A 22108-nucleotide genomic window follows, 5' to 3' on the forward strand; every position below is an offset into this window, starting at 1 on the left:
AAAGGTGTCATTTACCTGTAAATTATTTTATAATTCAGTGCAATCCCTGTCAAAATGACAATATACCTTTAAACATTTTTTTTAAAGACTAATACTACTCTGGGAGAATACAGCATTTTAAAGCAATTATACCTCAATTTTACAAAAAAGAAAACTACCTGGGAAGAATAAGTAACCAAATATTGAAGAACATTTTGGAAAAAGAAAACCACGATGTAGGTTGCATGCTCACATGCATGCTCAGTAGCTTCAGTCCGTGTCCAGCTCTTTGTGACCCCCTGGACTGTGGCCCGCCAGGCTCTTCTGTCTATGGAATTCTCCGGGCAAGAATACTGGAGTGGGTTGCCATTTCCTACTCCACAATGTAGGTTGCTGCTGCTGCTGCTGCTAAGTCGCTTCAGTCGCGTCCGACTCTGCAACCCCATAGACGACAGCCCACCAGGCTCCGCCGTCGCTAGGATTCTCCAGGCAAGAACACTGGAGTGGGTCGATGTAGGTTACTAGATATTAAAAGAAATTACAAAGACAACAGTAGCTAAAACAATATGGTAATGGCTCAGAAACAGAATGATCATGGAACAGTATAGAAAGTCCAGAAATAGACCCAAGAACAAATGGGAATTTTATATATGATAAAAATAACATTTAAAAAGAAATCAGTGATGTTGGGGGACAACTGGTGAGCCATTTGGAAAAAAAGAAAAAACTGGATCTCTGCCACATTCTTCACCTCTAAGTAAAATTCAAGCTGATAAATGGTTGCTATATTAAACACAAATATCAGAAGAAAACATGGGCCAATGTTTTTACAGTTTTGAAGAGGGGAAAATCTAAGTATGGTGTGAAATCTAAACATCATAAATGAAAATTCTGATAAATTAATGTTCCCAAAATGAAAAAACTTTCTATATGACAAAAAAGCACCATGCAGTGAATATTGTGGCCTGTCTCCCCAATATTCCTTCCACTTCTTCCCCATTGTACAGACATCTTGCAGTTTGCTTCGTGGTGAGTATTAATACCTCTTTTCTATAAATTCTAGGGGTAAGAAATTATTGGTTTAATCTACCAAGGTAACCTTGTTGCCTTTGTCACCATGATTGGTACAAGTCACTCTGGCATAAGCAGTGAACTCATGAATTGGTCCTGATCAAAAAGGATGACGTGTAATTAAATGTAGGTCTCCCAATAGGGGAGGCACAGGGGCAGAAGGTTCCTCACTCGTCTCGCAGGGCCAGTGGAAGTCAGTTTCTACACAGTGTGGTGTGGAGACATGAAACCTGGAAAAATGACAGTCAGCCACCAGAAGGATAGTGACATTTAGGATGGCCTTGCTACTTGAAAAGGAGAGAAGGAAAGAACCTTGATGTTTTTCAGTCACTGAAGCAAAACAACCTTGAACTAACTTTGGACCGTCAATGCATAGATCTCCTTTTATGAACTGGTTTTTTTCGCTTGTAGAGTGAAGAGTTCTAAACGATATGGACCATGAGCAAACTCAAAAGCTGGGGAAAATATTTGCTATGCATAAGACAAATAATTGAAATCCCATATAGACAAAGAGTTACAAATCATATGAACAAGGAAACAACCTATTTTTTTAAAGGCACAATAAATGGATGGCTACTTCATACAAGAGGAAATGCACCGAGCAATGAACAATATAAGTGATGCTTAGGCTCGCTATAAGGAAGTATAAATGAAAGGAAATGATTTTTTACTTTTGTAAAAAGTGAATGAATATTGAACTTCCTTAGGGCTGAGAATACACGCAAACTCATAGTATTGGAGACAGTATAAGTTGGTGATTTGCTAGAAAGACACACTTTTTATCAATATTAATGGTATTTATAGCCTTTAACCAATGAATTTCACTCCCGAAACTGTATGCTGCAGAAACACCTAAACAAGGCAAAGATGTATACAGATGTCTTGGTACACTGTGAAACGCCTGCGAAATACTGGGAACATCCCAAATATCCATCAATCGGGAATTGATTACGTAAACTCAAGGTATATCCGTGCAATAGAAATAATTATGAGCTTCACAAAGGATGAAGATATCCTGTATGTTACCACAAAAATGTTTAAGGTACACTGTGCAGAAAAAAAAAATAAACAACCTGCAGTTTAATACACCATAATGTTTTGTGTGAAAAAAGTCAATATACATGTAGTAAAATGATCTGAAAGAGCATCACCATCCTGCGAGCAATGGCTCCGTGTGGGGACGGCCTTCGGGCCCAGTGGGGAAAACCTCCAGAGGCACTGTCGGATCTCTGTGGGCACGTGTGCGCAGGAGGGTATGGACACGTTCACCATCACCACCAGGACCACATCCCGCCCATCAGGAATTAAAATGCTACTTTGATTTCTCACCTTACTCAATCTGTTTTCAACCTGTTCCTTATTCCGTGGCATACCAAGAGTGGAATGGAACATATCTGCAGAGAATTTTACACGGTAATAAACCTGGCTAAAGGTTGGTTTGCTTTTTATTATCACCATATGCTTTCTCAAGAATGTCAGTGACAGAGAATTCCTCTTAGCAAGGGGTGCTGCCCTCACGGTCCCCTCTCGGTAGCGAATCACTAAGTGTGACCTGATGTGGCCACGATAGCCCATATGCCATCTGCTGGCTGAGGTGCTGCGGGGGCCTCAGACAGGCCTGCGATGTCTTTCCCGCCTTCGAAGAGCAGAGGCATCAGCCAAGGACACCGACACCAGAAACCACCTGTCTCTGTGGGGTTCAACCTGCTGCCTGCAAGACCTGCCCCCACCACGGCAGTCTCTCTGCCAGCTGGCCTTCATGGGTCTTACCCTCACCTCCAACCTGGATGTCCTCAAGCTTCCCTGCACTTGAACCTTACTGTTTCTCCTCATCCTGGAAAAAAGAGAGACTCTGATCCTTTGGTCTTGCTTTCTCCTGTGCCCAGCTTTACTTCCCAGATCACTACTTAACCCTCCACTTTGCTCCTGAGTGGTACCTGAAAATGTCTTTCCTAAAACCTTGGAAACATATCAGGGGGTTGGGAGGAGTGATATGGTAGCTCAGAGCTGGTTCTCTGAAAAGCTGGACAGTCTGAGGGCCCCTTTCCTGTGCCCAGGGAAGTGGTGTTTCCCCAGTAGGCTTCTCCGGAAAAGAGGATCACAGCAGAGGGCAGGGCGTTACTCCATCAGCTTTAAAAATAAGCACTCTATGGAATAGAAAGAAAGAAAAGCCATCCACCCAGCTTAACCTGAGCCTTGTAACAGAGAGGGGAGTGTGTGGGGAGAACAAGAGGGAGATGCAATTAATTACCCTTAGAAGCAAAGGTAAAAGTTGAAGATTACGAGACCCATTTACAGGAGGGAATAGACCCATCATTGAGCCTAGAGAATGGAAGGATTGTTTAGGGCCAGAAAAGCGTCTCAATGTTCAGATTTCATTCCTTTTCTGGAGCTTTGGAGAGAGGAAGGTCACAGCTTGGGCTTGGAAGGTACACTTAGCAGTGGGTTCAGACTGGAAGGGGGGCTGTTGCCTTGGGTTGGGTTCTGGGCCCACAGACTGCCCCCTCCCTGAGGGAATAGGAGCTGGTATCCTCCCCAGGAGCTGATGTGGGCTGGCTAGTGCAGGGGTACCCCCTGTGGGGGGGGCAGGGGGGCTCCATTAGCATCACAACAGCTGATGTCACAGACCCCACAGAGGAGCCGGGGCCCCAAAGGCAGGGTAACCCTAACCCTAGCAGTGATTGAAACAGATAGAGGGGTGGTGCTCCAGCACAATGCCTGGCCCCCACCACTCCCCTCCGCCTCCCTGCACTTCCTCGAGAGCCTTTGTCTTCTGGTCTCTTGGGCCTGGAGGCTCTCTCATTCCGGCAAACAGTGTCCATTAAATCAAAGCTGAGGTCTCCGGGGTAAAGGGTTGGCAACGCTTTCTCCTCCCTCCCCTTATCTCCCACTGGCTATTCCCCATCCTCATCTGCCTGCTGAGCAGATCAGACAAGGGGCAAGCTAGAGACAGCTTCCCATCTGTCCCTGGTTTGGTGTGGTTCCCCGCAGCGCACACGTACCAAAAGGGTTGCTGGGCCCTCTCTGGACAAGGCCGTGGGTGAGGCTTTGTAGCACTGCTCAGACTCAGAAGCTGTGGGAAACCGTCTGGGTTCAGTTCAGCTTCCACAGCCCAAGCCTCTAGACTGGACCTTCTTGCTTGCGATTCCCTCAACCAGCTGGGAGTCTCTCTTCTCAGAATTACAAGACTTCGCGTGCCCCTGGGTACCCTAAACTGGTTCCGGGAGGTCAAGCTAGGAATGGTGGTTGTACTGGTGTTTAGGTGTGACCCGAGGTTCACGTGGAGGTTCCCGGGAGAGGTGGGAGGCAGAGCTGCGGGTCCTGAAAAATCTCCTGCCAGAACTCTGTGAGGCAGGGAGAGGAGGTGACTGCTCAGTGTCTGGCTTTTCCTACAGGGAGATCTATACTTCCAAAGGGATCTGGTTATTATTTAGGATTTTAGTCCTGAATCTTCCTTAGACATTGATGAAAGCCATGCACCGTCTAGCCAGAAAACTGAGTGCATACAAGCCTGTGTGTTTGTACATATATCCCCCCACACACACTCCAGGGGTTCAGGGAATTCTGGTCAAGAACTCCTAAACTTTAGAAGGAGGTATAAGTTTTGGCAGAAGAGGTTCCAAGTGGAATTGAGGGGCAGATCCCACCTGAAGGACTGGCTCTACTCTGAACCAGGTAACTGGCTGGCTGAAGTGAAGGCTTGTAATGTCAGTGTCTACGCAGAAGCTCGGGGGACCTAGGGACCATGAAGCCTGTGATGGGCTTTGGGGAGGGGAACCCGGGAGGCAGCGATGCTCTGGACAATTCTATATGACGTGTTGCTGCATGTTGTGGAATTGGAGGCGAGGGAGGGAAAGGCCTGGAAAAGCTTGTGTGTGTGGCTAGGAAATGGCTAGGCCTTTTGACCATCCGTAGCCCAGTTACACTTCACAACAAGCCTGTACATTGGGCCTGACTACGGTTCTGCTTTCACTGATTAGGATTATGAGATTCAGGGAGTTCACTCTTCAAGGTCATTCAGCTGGTAAGTGGTACAGCAGGAACTGAAGCCCAGGTCTCTCAGACACTGAAGCCCAGTTGCAGTGGTCAGACTTGTTACTGAAGAAATTCTCTCCAGCCTATTCCCATTCCATGCCAGCCTGGGGCCAGGAAGGCTAGGTGCTGTGGCACAGACATTTCAGGCCTTACCGTCATTTCAGATATGCCTACCAGACTTGTGCCAACTTTTCACTCTAACGTGGTCTGCCCCACATTGGATTTAATTCCTTCAAGACCCAGCTAATTAACATCCCTATTCCTCTGGGCCCTTGCAGCTCACGGGTAAAGAATCCGCCTGCAATGCAGGAGACCTGGGTTCGATCCCTGGGTTGGGAAGATCCCCTGGGGAAGGAAAAGGATACCCATCCCAGTGTTCTGGCCTGGAGAATTTCATGGACTGTGTAGTCCATGGGGTCGCAAAGAGTTGGATACGGCTGAGCGACTTTCACTTTTCTCTGCGCTGCTTGCCTGACGAGAGCCATTCCCTCGGCAGTCTGTGATGCTTACCCCTCTCCCCACCAAGCTCTAAGAGTTCATTTCGCTCCTTCTTCTAGATAATCCCTCCTGGCTCCGTCTTAACCGGAGCCTTGCCATGGCAGGGCCAGTGTTCAGAACACAGTGTGCCCCTAGTTGCCTAGCCAGGTACTCCTCATAAATCAGGCAACTCAAGGGTTATTCTTCTTGATGACGATGATGCCCGTATTAATGGTACAGGGAGGAATGCCAGGCTGGTGGTTTGGAATGTTTCCAAGGCCACAATTCGATTTCTTGCCTTGTCTAGCAGGCGGCTTTCTCTTCCCCAGCAGGCTTCTGCCTGCTCTAGTCCCCACTGCGGCTGAAGGGGTGCAGTGCCTGTATCCAGATCACCAACCACGCTCCACGGTGGGAAAGGGGCGGGAGAACAAAAGCCATGAGACAACACGGTGGGCAGGTGCGTAGGCTCCCTTATTTAATAGCAATGAAAAGAGAACATACAGGAGGAATAGACATGCTCTTTCCACGTGAGAGGTTTTCTACTAACCACAAGCCCATCTTTATCAGTAGCTTTACTGGTTGAGTTTTAAAGAAAAAAGTTCCCTTTAGAGTTAAAAATGGACTTTCCTAAAGTTCCCTCATAAATGTGCAACTATTTGTGCAAAATAAAAAGGCCATTTCCAACACATTAGCGAAAAGTAATTGCAAACTCAGGCAAAGGAAAAAGAACAGAGGCAACAGAAGCAGCCTGGTGCGGCGTCCTGGGAGAAGCGCGGCTCTGGTGAGGGGCGTCTGCAGCAGGCCGTGGGGCATGTGCTCAGAGGCCTCATGGGCAGAGTCACGGCCAATGCCAACCTTGGGGATAAAGGGCCTGGGTCTGGGACTTGCTGAGCAAGCACTTGTCAAGTGCGCAGTGAAGCTAGGCTGACTTGGAGGCCTGGGAGACAATGCAAATGCTGGGCATTGCTCCCTGGATGCTGTATATGCCCTTTACCAACGGGAACTCTCTGCTGCTTCCAATTTTCACATCCTGTTCTTCCCCACCATCAGCAGCTTTGTTTATTCTACTCAGAGATTTTGCCATGTGATACATTCACACTATTCCAGCTGCCTAAATTACTACTTGCAACCCACTAGGGTCCCATACCTGACTGTCCCTTCAGGAATATGGACCTGGTTTTCCCAAGAACTCAGCCAACTAGAAGGTGGAAAGGCCTCTAAGCACTCTTTTTCTCGCCTCTTCTGAGGCCTCCGGGGCGTATCTACATCTCTGGGCATTTGAGGCCAGATGTCAGGATTCTGGGGGACACAGGCACCCATGCTTTGTCCAAGTCCTCTCAAGGGCTGACCTAGCTTGAGGCCTACAGACAAAACTGAAAACTCCGACTTCACCAATTCAAACAGTCTGGACACTGCCAGTGCCTGTTTTTTACCTTTCCCTGGGCACCAAGAGTGTGTCTCCACAGACAACTCAGTGGTGCAGGTTGGTTTTGTTAGGGAAGGCTGGAGGCAGACCAAGAGGAAAGAAGGGCTCTAACAAAGGACCTACCCTGTGAGTCTTGGGCTTGAGTAAGTGTTTTCTACAGACGGACTTCTGTGTGCAAGGGCCAAGGTGACCCTCGTTCCTCCACCCTGTTCATTTTCTCTTTGTAACACTGTTTCTCCAGGGTACAGGTCTGAGACCAGACCAACAATGATAATGCTTGAAGAACAAAGTGACATACTTAAGCTTCTCTCCATTCCACTCCAAAGTGAGAGTGGGATGCAAAACGCAGAAGAGATCCTGCTGTAACGGGTCTAGTGAAGGAGGGTGTTTGGGGCCCTTCTTAAGCAATAGGATTAGAGTGATCATTTCTTGCTCTTTTCTAACAAAGTCCAGAATTTGAGAGATGGCATTTTTGGTCTCATTCCCTTGGACCCCTGCCTTCCCTTGGCTATGGCAGTTCTGAGTGGCAGCACTCATCTCTGATCCTCATTCTAAGACCCTGGACCAAACCCTCAGGATGACGAGCCCTGAGGATGAGCCTCAGAAAGCTTCTGCAGAGCCCACAAGCAGCCTGGTCTTTCCAGTTTTGGGGAAGTCTGTGTGTGTCTGTGTGCCTATTTCCTTCCCCGTGGTTTTCAAGTTATGACACAATATTTGGCAGGGGGGCGGGGGGTGGTGGTGGTGAAAAGCACGGCCCTCCCTAGAAGCAGCTCAATAGCTGACAAAGGTGGTGAAGAATTCTGTCTGCTGAGTCTTTCCTCCCACTAATCCTAGCTGGCAAGGCCTGTGTGGCTTATTTGTCATTGTTTGGTGATGCACAATTATACTCTTGCCAGTAGCCTTAATAGCATCTTCCTGAAGTGTCTTAAGGGGCAGGTTCCAATGACTGACCCCATAGCAAAGCCTTTGCATTAAGTCACAGGAGCCCATTTGCGAGAGGACCTAGCCAGTTCAGGCTCCTCTGCAAACTCGAGCTTGAAGGATAGGATTACAGGCAATCTTTCTCAGACAAAGCCAAAAGATAGCTCTGGGGACCTCAAAGGGGGACGGAAGCTTTAGGCTTGAGCAGGAGCTTCTTATCCAGGGCATGACTTGGTGGGGGACGGCTGGGGTGACAAACCATTAGTCATGGTTGACCTGCTCTACTTCATGGTGACAGTGGCTCCATCCCAGAGGCATGCCCAGAGAAAGCTCTCTCCAAGGACAGAGCTGGTGGCATTTCCTATGGAGATGGTGGCCAGAAGGCTGGTTTTAAAACACAAAGGAACGATCCCAGTAATCTTCAGGTTTTACCTAAGCGGAAGGCAAAAGGTCATTTCTCAGGCTTCTGCAAGCTGACTATCCCAATGACACTGCTGGAGGAGGCCAAGTCTGAGATTCTCTGTCTGTGGAATAACTGCGGACATATGCCCCGAACCAGGCGCCTGACCTGGAAAGAAGGCAGTGAGAGGAACAGGGAAGGGGCTGGGGCTCTGATCCCATTCACACTAGCGTCAAGACCTCCTCCCGGTGTGGGGGCAGCCCACAGCTAGTCATGAGGTCTAGTTAGTCCCACTGCGTACTCGGCTCTCCCATGCCCCAGAAGAACCAGGAGTGAAAGCACCGGGGGCAGATCTAGGCTAAAAGACGCCATCCTCGGGGGGACGGCAGTGAGGCTCTCATCTGGTCACAACGGCATGCCTGCTGTCTGGTCAGGGAAAGTCACTGGACTGAGGAGAAGAGACCTCTGGAACTCCACAGCTGTGTGTTGGTCTTTCATGGACCAAGGAGTAGTGTCTTCCAGGCCCTTTCCTTGCATCAACAACAACCAGCCTCACCTACGCAGTGAATGGGGTACCTAGGAGTCAACAGGATGAACTTTATTATCCTTCTGCCTGCTCACCTTACCTCCCAGTGCCAAGTGCCCATTTTGTTTGTGCAGTTTCTGAGCCCCAGACCTAAGCTCTAGAGCCACGGATGAAAGGTGGTTCCTCACACTGGACTGATGACACCACCGTCTCTAGGAAGATACAGTGTAGTGTGGCTTCCCCTGAAGCCTGGCTGAGCAACGTCTCATGGACTTGCTTACTCTCGTGCCTCTTCTACTATAGGGAAAGGTTATGCGAATACTGTACATAGGTTATTATAAAAAAATACATTTGTTCTCTTTGAAGAAGAATGCACAAAGGCAGGGCCAGCCAGCGCTGGGTCCCAGACTCTGGGGCTGCAGCCAGCAGCCTCTGTGGGCCCGAGGCCCGTCTTCACGAGTGGTGGCTGCTGATGAGTCCCCGGAGTTGCTTGGCCACGGTGTCAATCAATTTCTGCTTGTCTCGCTCATTTTTCCGAAACTGTGCAAACATGTTATTCTTGCGGCTGGTGTCCTTCATCCTAAACAGAGAAGGGAAGAAAGACAGCAAAGTGTTCAAGGCGGCAATGGTGGCCAGTATGTCTTAACAACCACCCAGAGCTGAGAGAGTCCAGAACATTTCCACTGTCAGGCCCATACTCACCTACTATTCAGAAAGCTGCCCTGCTGGCACCTCCATGCCTCCCAGCTTCACTCACCTCTGGGAAACAGTTGAGAGCCAGCCATGGCCAGCCCCCTTACTACCCATGCTCACCCTACCTGCTTCCTTCCTTTCTGTGCCCAGGTATGAGCCTACTATAGGTGTCTGGCACCTGCTGCAGCCCTGATGGACAACAGGATCTCAGAGAATGTCTAAGGTCTTCTCATTACCCCCGAACCTCCTAAAATCCTGATGCGACCTTACAGCTGGTATTTGAAAGGGAAAGCAGGACAATGCTCTTAACGAGCAATTTCAAAAGAACACGAGTAACTGAAAGCCACTATGCATTTCTAAACATTACTCTAGCTGGTAACTCTATCCTACTCCTAACAAAACCAAGGGCTTGATTGATCTCTTTTCCTTTGCCTCAGAATAGGGGCCCAGAGGCAGTGAGGTAGTTCAGAGGGCATGGTGCTGAGGAAAGCAGGTGCCAAAGGGCTGAGCCGTTCTCTCACTTGAAAAACCAGGGTTTTAGGCAAGAGAAGCCCCTGTGTTCTCAATGGCTGTGACACCTTCAGATCTTGACCTTTGGAAAGCTTTTTAACTGGCTCCTGCTAACGCTCCCAAGACGGCATATTCCTAGAGCACAAACCATGGGCAGTTCTGGCCATCAATTCCACAGATGGAGAGGCCTAACTGGAGAGCATGGATGGAGAAAGGTAAGGCTAGGCCGAGGTCCAGAGGAACCTCAAGCCTGACTTAGCCATTGTGACAGATCCCAGGAGTCTTTCATTCCCCTGAAAGGTGCCCCAGCCCCTGGTATTTGTTGGTGATTGTCAACTTCGGCCCCAGTCTCTGCACACTGGATAATGGTAGAGAAAGAAGGACACTGCTCAGACTCATTCATCCCTGGGGTCGGCCTAGGTGGCTCCTCACTACCATCCCTCCAGAGCTTAGTCAGCTCTCTGACTTCAAGCCCCTTGCCCTGCATGGAGATAGGTGAGGAGGGGACAGAAAGGAGTCCAGGGAGCAGTGAACTGCTTCCAGGAAGACGTCGCAGGGGCCTTTGGCTAATCCTGGACCACTTTTTCCTGTGGGGAGGCCCCGTGCAGAGGGATGGACTAGAGAGGCCAGAAGGTCAGAGAGTCCATAAGGACGTTTCTATCCATATGGTAGGGAGGTTCTGATGAGCATCCCAGATTGATGGCCCTGGCTGATGGTGACAGCCACAAACCAACTGAGACTTCTCTCTCTGATCTAAGCTTTAGGGCCTTGAGCCTGGAATTACTCATCAAGCATACTTAGACACTGCGTATAAGGCACAACCACCCACATGTGGAGGTCTGTGCTTGAAAGGGAGGAAGAAGGAGAGATGACAGAGGTTTAGAGGTTTAGGTTGAAAAGAAAGCACAAAGGACCCCAAGGCTATGATGATTACTGTATTTGGTCCCTCAAACAGTAACTGCACCATGATGTTTGTGGAACTGGCTTGACTTAGGATTATTTATCCCAGACAGCAACTCCTTTGCTGGATATACTATAAATCTAAATAAAACCAACACTAAACAAAACAAAAAGAATAATAAAGGAAGAAAAGCACTTCTGACCTTTATAGGACACTTAATTTAACATCCGATGTGGTCATTCGTTTCATGACTCCTCAAAGCAGCCCAAAGACAGAGATGGCTTTCAACTCCCTTTGGGGAGGTCCAGAAAGAAGGTAGGAGGAAACAGGAGAAGAGGGTAGTCTCTGGGCCCCAGAGGCCAGGATTTCTTAGCCATTAAGGCCTGGAGTGGGGATTACTTGAAGGAGAAACTCAGGTGCCCCGAGGGCTGATGGTGGCATGCTGGCATGTATCCTGCAATGCTCGAAAACCAAAGGAGAGCCCCCACCCCCTATCACATTCTGTGAGCCCAGGATCTGGATCTTTTGGGGCCTGGACACCTCTCAAAGACGCAGGGGCCTCTTCTCTTTCCTGAAAGTCCTCATCATGTCCTTGTGTCTTTCCAGGTCTCATCCCGCTAAGAAGTGTCAGGTTGGAAAGGAGAGCGTGTTGAGCTCTGGTGGTAGAGCTGGCTGTGGCGAAAGCAGGAGAGAGTCAGATCGAGAGACTGATTCCCATGAGGCTGGGAAATGTGGATTTTAGTGATCCAGGTGGCCTCTGCCCTACTGTGTTTGGAAGGGGGCTTTTAAATCCTGCTGATCACCCAGGGTAAGCACACGGCCTTATCACTGGCTAGGCCTCCAGAATGCTACTGAGAGGCTGATTCTTTTAGCCTGTTGTTGATCCACAGGAAGTAGATAAGCCAGTACTTCCTAGATCTGAGATTCTCAGGAACAGACGAGTAAGAACTGTTGAGAGAGGCAACTGGCCGAAGGGAATCCCAGAGCCCATCTGAACAGGACACCCGAGCAGCAACGCAAAAGCCAGTAGGGTGCTGAGAACGTGGGTGAGGCCTCACCTCTAAGAAAGAGTCTTCTGTGGGAGATCCTGAAGCCAGGGCCTCACCACTGGGAGGGCGGGAAGACTGCTGAGGAAGCTCCCTCGTGTCGGGGCTGGATTTCAGGCCCTGGACTAGCAAGAGCATTGAGTGTGCCAGGAAGGTGGGCGGGAGCAACCTTTCACCTGGCACTGATGGGGGAAAATCCCTGTCACCACTCCCAGCCCCAAAGGAACTGGTAAGCCAAGGGTCACTTGAAGGACCAAGGAGAGAGGAGGCAGCCAGCCAGCTGGCACTGGGCTGGTTTAGCAGATTAGCATGTCAGGGTGGGGACAACTCACAGGGGAGGGATTTTAGTATAGTCATTAGTGTCAATGAGGAAACCAGAAGGACTTGCCTCAAAGTAGTGGAAAAGGCCCAAGTGAATAAAATACTTACTCTCTAGATATCCTAGGGAAGAAGGTCATTGGGAGAGAGAATCATGGGAAACAGAGTTAAAATGGAAACATGAGTCTGTCTTGATCTGGAAAAAGTCAATTCTGGGCTCTTAGTGGCTTGGCCCCAGACACACACCTCCTGCTCGCGCCCGCTCTCTACCTCCTCCCCTTCTCTCCCCGATGAGAGCCTTCAGTAGGAAGGCACCCCTCAGCCTCTCCTGCTGCTGAAGGCTTCACTCTGGCCGCCTGGACTCGGATCCTCACCTTCCTAGGAGCTGAGACCTGCCTGACCGGCTGTATATGTAGACTTGCTACACTGTCTAGATGCAGGGCACTCTTCTAAGAAGCCAAGGCTTTTATCTAGTTTGATGACAACAAAAAGCTTCCTTTTTACATGGGTCTTTGTCTCTAGTCTGCCAGCTCTCAACTAGGTGAGCTAGAGCCAGACCCAGGCTACAACGCAGCGCAGATTCCAGCATCTGGGTGACATATTGGTTAGTGAAATGTTCTGGAGCCGGCTAACTCTACCTCAGCGGCGGCACCTCTGCTTCAGAGACGCCAAAGTCCCATGGCAGCCACTTTGCAGGCTAGTGACTGCTTAAGGCAAGAGTTAGACACTTCCAATGCAGCTTTCTTGGGCTACTCAGCATAAGAAAGCTCAGTCTGATGGAGACAAGGGTTGGTAGGGCAGCTGAAATAATTTCAGGAGCTTCTTTGCCAGGAACCAGAGAAGCCATCTGTTCTGTGGGGATGCTCTCCATCCATCATCACACCCCAGATGGCTGGGGCTGGCTCACTCTGTTCACCAGGCTGACCTGAGCCCCAAGCTAAGGCATCTTCCTTTCTCCTCCTGTCATCTCTAGGTAAGCTCTGAGGTAATGTCACAGTTCCCTTGACACACACTTTCCCTAGCTTGCGGGGGCTCAGGGATTAAGAGGCTCCAAAAGGAAGACTGAACTGCCAAATCCAGTGATGGAAACTGCTGAGAACACCTGTGGCGGCTTTAAGAGTGGGGCCTCTTTGCCATCTTTTCAAGGTAGTGGCAGAGAGAAAATTATCATCTGCATCAACCTCCCCTCCCATTACCCCACCCCTCAGAACAGACCACGGGACGGGTACTCACTTCTCAAGCAGCGTCAGAGCCGTCACAGGGTTCACCCGGAGGTACTTGCAGGTGGGCTGACCGTAGTCAGCAAGGTAGGTTGACCAATCCCACTGGATGAAGAGATCCAAAAGCTGTAAAATATCCAAACCCCCACTCCGGTAAGTAATCAGACAGATAAGGCAAATCAGGATCTCAAAAACTCCTAGCACCCTTCACTACCCACTAGATTTGAAAAATAAAATTAAAATTGTAATACGAGAGAGAGTATGATTCTTCCCTGATAGCTCAGATGGTAAAGAATCCACCTGCAATGCAGGAGACCCGGGTTTGATCCCTGGGTTGGGAAGAGCACCCGGAGAAGGGGATGGTGACCCCCTCCATATTCTTGCCTGAAGACTCCGTGGACAGAGGAGCCCGGCAGGCTGCAGCCTATGGGCTCACAAAGAGCTGGACATGACTGAGCGACTAACACACACACAAGAGAAAGAGTGACTACAGTAACGAAACTAAGAAAATAAACGGGTAATCACTGTAAGGTAGAGTCATCTGCCGGAAGCACTGCATTGCTGATGCTGGCAGAGAGCTCTCAGAGGCAGGCCTGGAAAGAAACTGGCACTGGACTGAATCAAAACACCAGACTATCATAATAATCACTCATTCACTTAATAAATACTTACGAAATGTCTTCCATGTGCCAAGCACCATTCTAGGAGCTCAGAATTCAACCATGAACAAATAAAGGTGGGTGTGTCCAGGGCCCCATATGCAACTAAATGAGCTTTCGGGTTAAAAGGTCTGGGTTCAAGTATGAATTTCATGACTTGCTGTGTTGACTTTGCCAAGTTACTCAGTTGATACAGACACATGCTAAAAACAAACAGGATACACAGACAGCACAGACGCCCACTGAACCAAGACGTAAATGGACCATATAATATTTACATGAGGCAATATACAACACCTATGTGGACCCTGGTTGAACAGATAGAAATCTGCTAACTAACTACATTTTGTCAAAGGCTTTCCTTCTCAGCCAGCTTTAGCCTCGTATCAGTCTAACAAATATTTAAAACTCATAACTAAATAAAACTAAGAAAGAAAAAAATCAGTGCCTTTTACAGGTAAGGTAGAGGTAATGAAAGGGAAGCTGTTAGCCACCCCCATATAAACCTCTGGGGGGTCACTGCCCCAGACTCACATCATTACATAGAAGAAGGGCCTTCAAGAAGTCTTTCTAGCAGTGAGATACATATTTAAGTGCTTCTGGACTCAGGGCATTTCCCTACGTCTCCCTTTCCAAGAGATAAGTAGACGACAATCTCTCTGTGCAGAACTAAGGCAGAGAGGCCAAGAATCAAATTCAGTGCCAGAGTCTGGGCTCGTAGGCACACCATCCTCCGCTGTCTTCCCCACCGTGCAGTGTGGGCCCAGTCTCCTCTCCTACCCATTCTCTTAGAATAGATGTTAAGAACTTCCTCAGGATGGAAACTGGCTGAAGTCCCAAAACTAAAACAGAGAAAAGCCCCTACACCCTCAGCCAAGAAAGGGATACTAAATATGAGAGGAGACGGGGAGAGAGACAGACATGTTGGTTGGCCTGGGTCAGCAAGGCCCCAAACGGCCCTCTCAGGCCCCTTTTCGGTCACGCTTATTTTAGTTGGCAAGTAAAGGGGCTTCTACCACTTCCTTTCACTGCCCCAAGGCCTCACAGAGCTCTCCTTCGGAAGAAAAATTTCCCTGACTTCCTATCCTAATCTTGGTATTTTCAGCCTAAAGACTGCTCGAGACAGTTCCTCCTAGGGAATATGATAGACACTTGGAGTGTCCCTTGTTCTAAAGGTCTTCTACAAGTAAGATTATGCTTTTCCCTCAAACCCCAAGGAAAGAAACGATGGAAAAAGATAGCATTTTATTAATTAGTTTTTTTTTTCTCTTAGAAAACTAAACAAAAAATGTTGGGAGCTTTTTGCTGTTTGAATGCTAGGGACCTAACAAAAGAAACATGAAAGAATAACAAGTTTAATTGGAAAAATTTGAAAACCTGATTTCTTAAAGCTATTTTAGATATTATTTCTCAGATGTGGGCATATATAAATATATATATATATACATTTAATAAAACTAATTTCATTTTGTTCTCTACTAATAGAATCTTAATTTCAGGGATGGAATTGATGGTATCAGCATTTTCTGATTTACTGCAAAGAACACCATGTCTTTCTGGATGATGAAACCTGGGTAAATCACCAATAGGGCGTGGAGGGCAGTTCATAACTTAGTTCCAAAATTTCCCATTTTTAAATTCTTGCCAAAGTCTCTCAATGCCAGTACTGAGCCTACGACCTCTGAGATGACAAGCTAGCTAGTTTATCCCACGCTGGGCCTGGAAGCCACACAACTCTACTAAGCTCAACCAGTATGAGCCTGCGGCTCACACTCTGGGTCTATGCTGCTTTCCACAGGCCTTTTCCGTGGCCTGCACCTAGATCTGATGGTCTCCTCTGACAGATGGACACAGACTAGAGTCTGGGTAAGACTTAGCTAAGTTAATCTGCTCTGGGGTGCAGCTCTACTGGATTCTTTAGATCAGCACTGGAATAAGAGAATAAGAAAACCAGTAGGCCTCTTTATCACGGCACTTTGATCTCCAGACTACGATATTCCGAGGTGAATTAGGCTTCTCAGCCTAGTTCTCTGCATGCAACTGCCTTGTAAGATCTCAATAAAGTCATCTTGAGGATGCTGAACATTCTGCCATCACTGAACGTGTGTTATCACGATCACATTTTCATTTTTTATTTCTAAAAGTTTTCATTTTGAAAATAATTTCAATCTATCAGAAAGTTCTAAGAATAGGCATAGTATAAGGAGCACTATATACCTTCCTCCCAGATCCATGCATCATCAACATTTTACCCAGCAAGCTCCATCATTTGTGTTCTTTCTTTTTTTGCACATATACAGTATTTCTTCTTGGAGTCTCTTGAGAGTAATTACACACATCATGGCCCTTTATCCCCAAATATTTCAGCATTCTTCTCAAATATCATCACAATACGGTTTTTAACTTTAATAAATTTAATTTTGATACAGTTCATATTCTAATTTTATAAATTGACCCAATAATGTCCTGTATAGCTTCTTTGTTCAGGATCAGGTACTACATTTAGCTAGCTATTGAGTCTCCTTTAATCTGGACTATTTCCACAGCCATTCTTATATGATATTGACATATTTGAATAATATCAACTCTTCAAAAGTTCCTTGCCTTCTTTTTCATCCTACATTTTGACTTTCCTAACTCTTTCCCATAATAAGATATAAGATACGCATATCTGGCCAGAATCCTACATGAGATGCTGTGTCCTCCTCAGGGCATCACATCTGGAGGTGCAAATGTTCACGTGTCTCTCAACGGTGACATTAATTTTGATCACCCAGTCAAGATAAGATGTCGTCTGATTTCTCCACTGTCTAGGTATTATTTTTTCTTTTGTAACGAGCAAGCAATTTAGGAGATCATGTGAGCATACTGTTCCTGATTAATTTTTTCTATTTAGATTTAGCATCTATTGAAGATGCTTCTCCAATTTAGTCTTCACTACGATAGTTTCAAACTGATTCCATCCTTCCCTCCAAGTTTATCAGCTGTCACTCAGCATTTGACCATAATCAAGGGCTCGCTTCTGCTCCACTATTAATTCATCTGTTTTTTTTACTGGTATGGATTCATGGGTTTCCACTGTTTAATAGTTTATATTCATTACTACACCTAATTACTTTGGTTCTCAAGTTGTCCCAGGTTTAGCAGTGGGAGATCCTTCAAGCTAGAGCCTGTGCTCTTGTGACATGCCCCCCCCCCCCCGATTCTTTTCAGGACTTCCTTACTTTCTGGCATATTAAGGTGTCGTGGGTTCATCTTGTATTGACCGTGCTCAGTTCTGAACTCAGCCCTGGTATCTTTTAGTGGGGATGTTATTAGAGATCAAGCTTTGGGTGCTAGGTGAGCTCATTGCTACTGCGGGACAATCTATGGGTATTAAGCCCTCTCAGCAGACCTAGCTAGGAAATATATAAATATAAATATATCCACACATCCACATGCGTATGTGAGTATATATGCACACATGCACACATACTTTAGAAATCATGAGTTTACACCAGTACCTCCAATTCTAATCATTCTTGGAGAGTTCTTTCTCGCCTTCCTCTATTTCACATGTCCACAGTGAGAATTCTCAACACCATCCTGTCACATACTAATTTGCTCAATAGTATATCTAAAATTGTCTCAGAACTGTTTGCATAAGCCACTGCAAAATGAACCTGCTGAAAATAAGGCTGAGATTTGTTTGCAGCTCTCCCTCCAGCCTAAGACTGAGCGGGTGCAACCAAAGCCTGTGCTCATAAGCCATTGATATTAGTCTTTTTGTAAATCTTCCCTTCAGCAGATGGTGACTGCAGTCATGAAATTAAATGATGCTTGCTCCTTGGAAGAAAAGCTATGCTCAACCTAGACAGCATATTCAAAAGCAGAGACATTACTTTGCCAACAAAGGTCAGTCTAGTTGAAGCTATGGTTTTTCCAGCAGTCATGTATGGATGTGAGAGTTGGACTATATAGAAAGCTGAGCAATGAAGAATTGATGCTTTTGAACTGTGGTGTTGGAGAAGACTCTCGAAAGTCTCTTGGACTGCAAGGAGATCAAACCAGTCAATCCTAAAGAAAATCAGTCCTGAATATTATTTGGAAGGCCTGATGCTGAACCTAAACTCCAATACTTTGGCCCCCTGATGTGAAGAACTGACTCATTGGAAAAGACTCTGGTGCTGGAAAAGACTGAAGGTGGGAGAAGGGGACAACAGAGGATGAGATGATTGGATAACATCCCCGCTCTATGGACATGAGTTTGAGTAAGCCCCGGGAGTTGGTGATGGACAGGGAGGCCTGGCATGCTGTGGTCCATGGGGTCGCAAACAACTGGACACGACTGAGTGACTTAACTGAACCGAACTGATTCCTGCACCTCTGCTGCTGCTGCTGCTAAGTCACTGCAGTCGTGTCCGACTCTGTGCGACCCCACAGACGGCAGCCCATCAGGTTCCACCGTCTAGGGTTCCATTAAATCTGTGTTATCTGCCCCCTCTCATAACACTCATCGCACTGGTAATTAATTGTATAGTCCTCAACTTCCCCAGTAGACTGGTGTCATATATCTTATCCATTACCATCTCTCCAGCACCTAGCATGGTTTGGGCAAATAGGTGGTGCTCAACGAGTTGAACTTACTACAGAGTTTTCAAAGCACTGGCAGTGTCACAACATCACAACCCTGAATTGACTAACTATAGACGCACAGCAGAGTCAAGAAGAACGGTAAACTGCAATTCTCTAAATAATAAATCTGTATAACATTGTTTTTCTAAGGGAAAAATTATAAACATGATTCACTGGAAAAAGGGAAGCCTCAGGACTCAATATTTTATCTTCTAAGATCAAATGAATAAAAGGAGCTAATGCAAAAAAAAAATTCTCTCTTCAGTTTGGTTATGGTATTCATCTCAATAAAACCAGGTTCATTTGTTTCCATTTAGGCTCCTCCCTCCCATCCTTTGTAATTTATTTTTTTACATATGTAGGACACTGACATGCTTCCAAAAGTCAAACTATACAAAAAACATTAACTCAGAAAAAGTGTCAGTCTTTCCTTCTTGTATCCCTTTTACCCCAGTTTCTACCATGCCTGATAGGTGCCCAACTCCATTGTTTGTGAATGTGCCCTTACTATGTTTCTATTTGTAAAGATAAACAGATACACGTTTGCTTCCTTATTTCCTCTTCTTTCTTTCACAGAAAGTAGAATACTATGTATGCACTGTATCATATTTTATTTCTTCACATTTATAAGCAGGAGGGGGATGCTGCTGCTGCTGCTGCTGCTGCTAAGTCGCTTCAGTCGTGTCTGACTCTGTGTGATCCCACAGACGGCAGCCCATCAGGCTCCCCCATCCCTGGGATTCTCCAGGCAAGAACACTGGAGTGGGTTGCCATTTCCTTCTCCAATGCATGAAAGTGAAAAGTGAAAGTGAAGTCGCTCAGTCATGTCCGACTCTTTGCAACCCCATGGACTGCAGCCTACCAGGCTCCTCTGTCCATGGGATTTTCCAGGCAAGAGTACTGGAGTGGGATGGAGAAGAGGAAAAAAGAGGAGTATCAAAGGCAGGAGACTGAACTATTCTTCAAACTTTATTGAGTATCAATTTGTAATTTTTTACCATATCCTCATGCTATAAGTATAATTATTAATGTAACATTTTTGCATTGATTCATATTTTGGCATTAAAAAATTTAAAAGAACACTTTACACCACTGTCATAAATGGGAAACCATTCTAACTTGTCATAAATAGAAGATAACTCAAACATCAGGGCAACAATGAGATACTCGCTTTACTATCACAAAGACTATAAAGGGATGGCTTTCTTTTGACAATGATTTCGTATTTAATGTGCATCTTGGTACTATCTAAGCCTGTACTCAGGTTAGATATGCAAAGTACATCATGCAAAATGTGGGGGTGGATGAATCACAAGCTGGAATCAAGATTGCTGGGAGAAGTAACAACCTCAGACATGCAGATGATACCACTCTAATGGCAGAAAGAAAGGAGGAACTAAAGAGCTTCTTAATGAGAGTGAAGGAGGAGAGCAAAAAAGTTGGCTTAAAACTCAGTATTCAAAAAAAGAAGATCATGGCATCAGGTCCCACTCCTTTATGGCAAATAGATGGGGAAAAAGTGGAAACAGTGACAGACTTTATTCTCTTGGACTCTAAAATCAATGTGGATGGTGACTGCAGCCATGAAATTAAAAGACACTTGCTCCTTGGAAGAAAAGCTATGACAACACTAGACAGTGTATTAAAAAGCAGAAACATCACTTTGCCAACAAAGGTCCATCTAGTCAAAGCTATGGTTTTTCCAGTAGTCATGTATGGATGTAAGAGTTGGACCATAAAGAAGACTGAGCATCAAAGAATTGATGCTTTCATATTGCGGTGCTGGAAGGGACTCTTGAGAGTCCCAGGGACTGCAAGGAGATCAAACCAGTCTATCATAAAGGAAATCATCCCTGAATAATCATTGCAAGGACTGATGCTGAAGCTCCAATACTTTGGCCGCCTGATGCAAAGAGCCGACTCACTGGAAAGACCCTGATGCTGGGAAAGATTGAGGGCAGCAGGAGAATGGGGAGACTGAAAATAAGATGGTTGGGTAGCAGCATGACTCAACGGACATGAGTCTGGGCAAACTCTGGGAGATAGTGAAGGACAGGGAAGCCTGGCGTGCTGCAGTTTATGGGGTTGGAAAGAGTAAGACATGACTGAGCGACTGAAGCAGCAACTCCAGTGCCACTTCTGATGGCCTTCCGTCGCTCCGCTATTCCATCCAACCCGTGAGAGTGAAAGCTGCTCACTTGCGTCCGATTCTTTGCGACCCCATGGACTATACATGGAAGTCTCTAGCCGTTCCTTTCTCCAGGGGATCTTCCCAACCTAGGGATCGAACCCAGGTCTCCTGCATTTCAGGCAGATTCTTTACCAGCTGAGCCACCAGGGAAGCCCAAGAATACTGGAGTGGGTAGCCTGTCTCTTCTCCCATAGATCTTCCTGACCCAGGAATCGAGCTGGGGTCTCCTGCATTGCAGGCAGATTCTTTACCAACTGAGCTGTGAGGGAAGCCCTCCATTCACCCTCTGTTCTGGTATTAGTTTCTGGCTTTAGCCAAGAGTTGAGTGATGACTGTGTGCCTGCACCAGTGTTAAGTGGTGTATGGCCACAAGGAAGCACCTGTAACAGATATTTTCAGCAAGAATTAGTCTCATTATGAGAGAAGATCAGAGCACACATGGGCCCTGTGTCCTGGGATGGTCAGGAGGGTCCACAGCCAAGGGTCTGGTTTGGTTGGTCAGAGCTGGGAGGCTAGATGGGCTGGGGCAACAGGCTAACACAACCACAAGAACAGTTCACTTCTCTCATCCCCAGGAACCCTCATTAGAGAGTGGGTCTCCATGTAATAGACTTTTGATGAATTCTTACTTCTGTGTCAGAACATTGTTAAAATTCTTGATTTTCCATGTGATGACTTCTCATTGAATTTACAGAACCATGTTGTGGGCCTGCACCATGTTCATTCTATTTATATTTCTTAAGAGTTGCATAAAAATTATAACCTTCTTAAGTTTAAAAAGTTCAAGTGAGTTGCCTCTTCTAATATTTACTCATAGGATTTGAAACATAAATAATAAAGCATAGTTGCTTGTCTTGGATTGTCTTAATGAAGACATAAGCCACTGAATTCAGCAAATGTTTTTAGAATCATCTAATATGTGGAAGGACAGGGATGGGTTTTACAAGTGATATTAAGATATGTGGTTTCTCCCCGCATAGGAGAATAAAAGAAAAACACAAATAACTGTAATCCAAGCCAAATGATTTTAATGCTATTAAGTAATGTATTCCTCTTCTTTTTGAACTATCACATGAACATTTTACCAGGTTTTTCACTTATAACAAAATATAAACAGCATA

At 46.4% G+C, this 22108-nt stretch overlaps 1 protein-coding gene across 2 annotated transcripts in view; it reads right to left on the reverse strand.

Moving 5' to 3' along the window:
- Positions 1-6015: 6015 nt before the first annotated feature.
- The window catches only part of EXOC6B (exocyst complex component 6B), a 708301-nt gene continuing 692208 nt past the window's right edge, over positions 6016-22108 (reverse strand). For both annotated transcript variants that reach the window (XM_012173630.3, XM_060412346.1), the window contains 2 exons: positions 13537-13649; positions 6016-9415 (listed from right to left, as the gene is read on the reverse strand). In XM_012173630.3, coding sequence (XP_012029020.2) covers positions 9289-9415; positions 13537-13649 — 240 coding nt within the window. In that variant the 3' untranslated portion in view covers positions 6016-9288. The remainder of the gene's footprint in view (positions 9416-13536; positions 13650-22108) is intronic.

The sequence above is a fragment of the Ovis aries genome, chromosome 3 (assembly GCF_016772045.2).
Source record: "Ovis aries strain OAR_USU_Benz2616 breed Rambouillet chromosome 3, ARS-UI_Ramb_v3.0, whole genome shotgun sequence".
Classification (NCBI taxonomy): domain Eukaryota; kingdom Metazoa; phylum Chordata; class Mammalia; order Artiodactyla; family Bovidae; genus Ovis; species Ovis aries.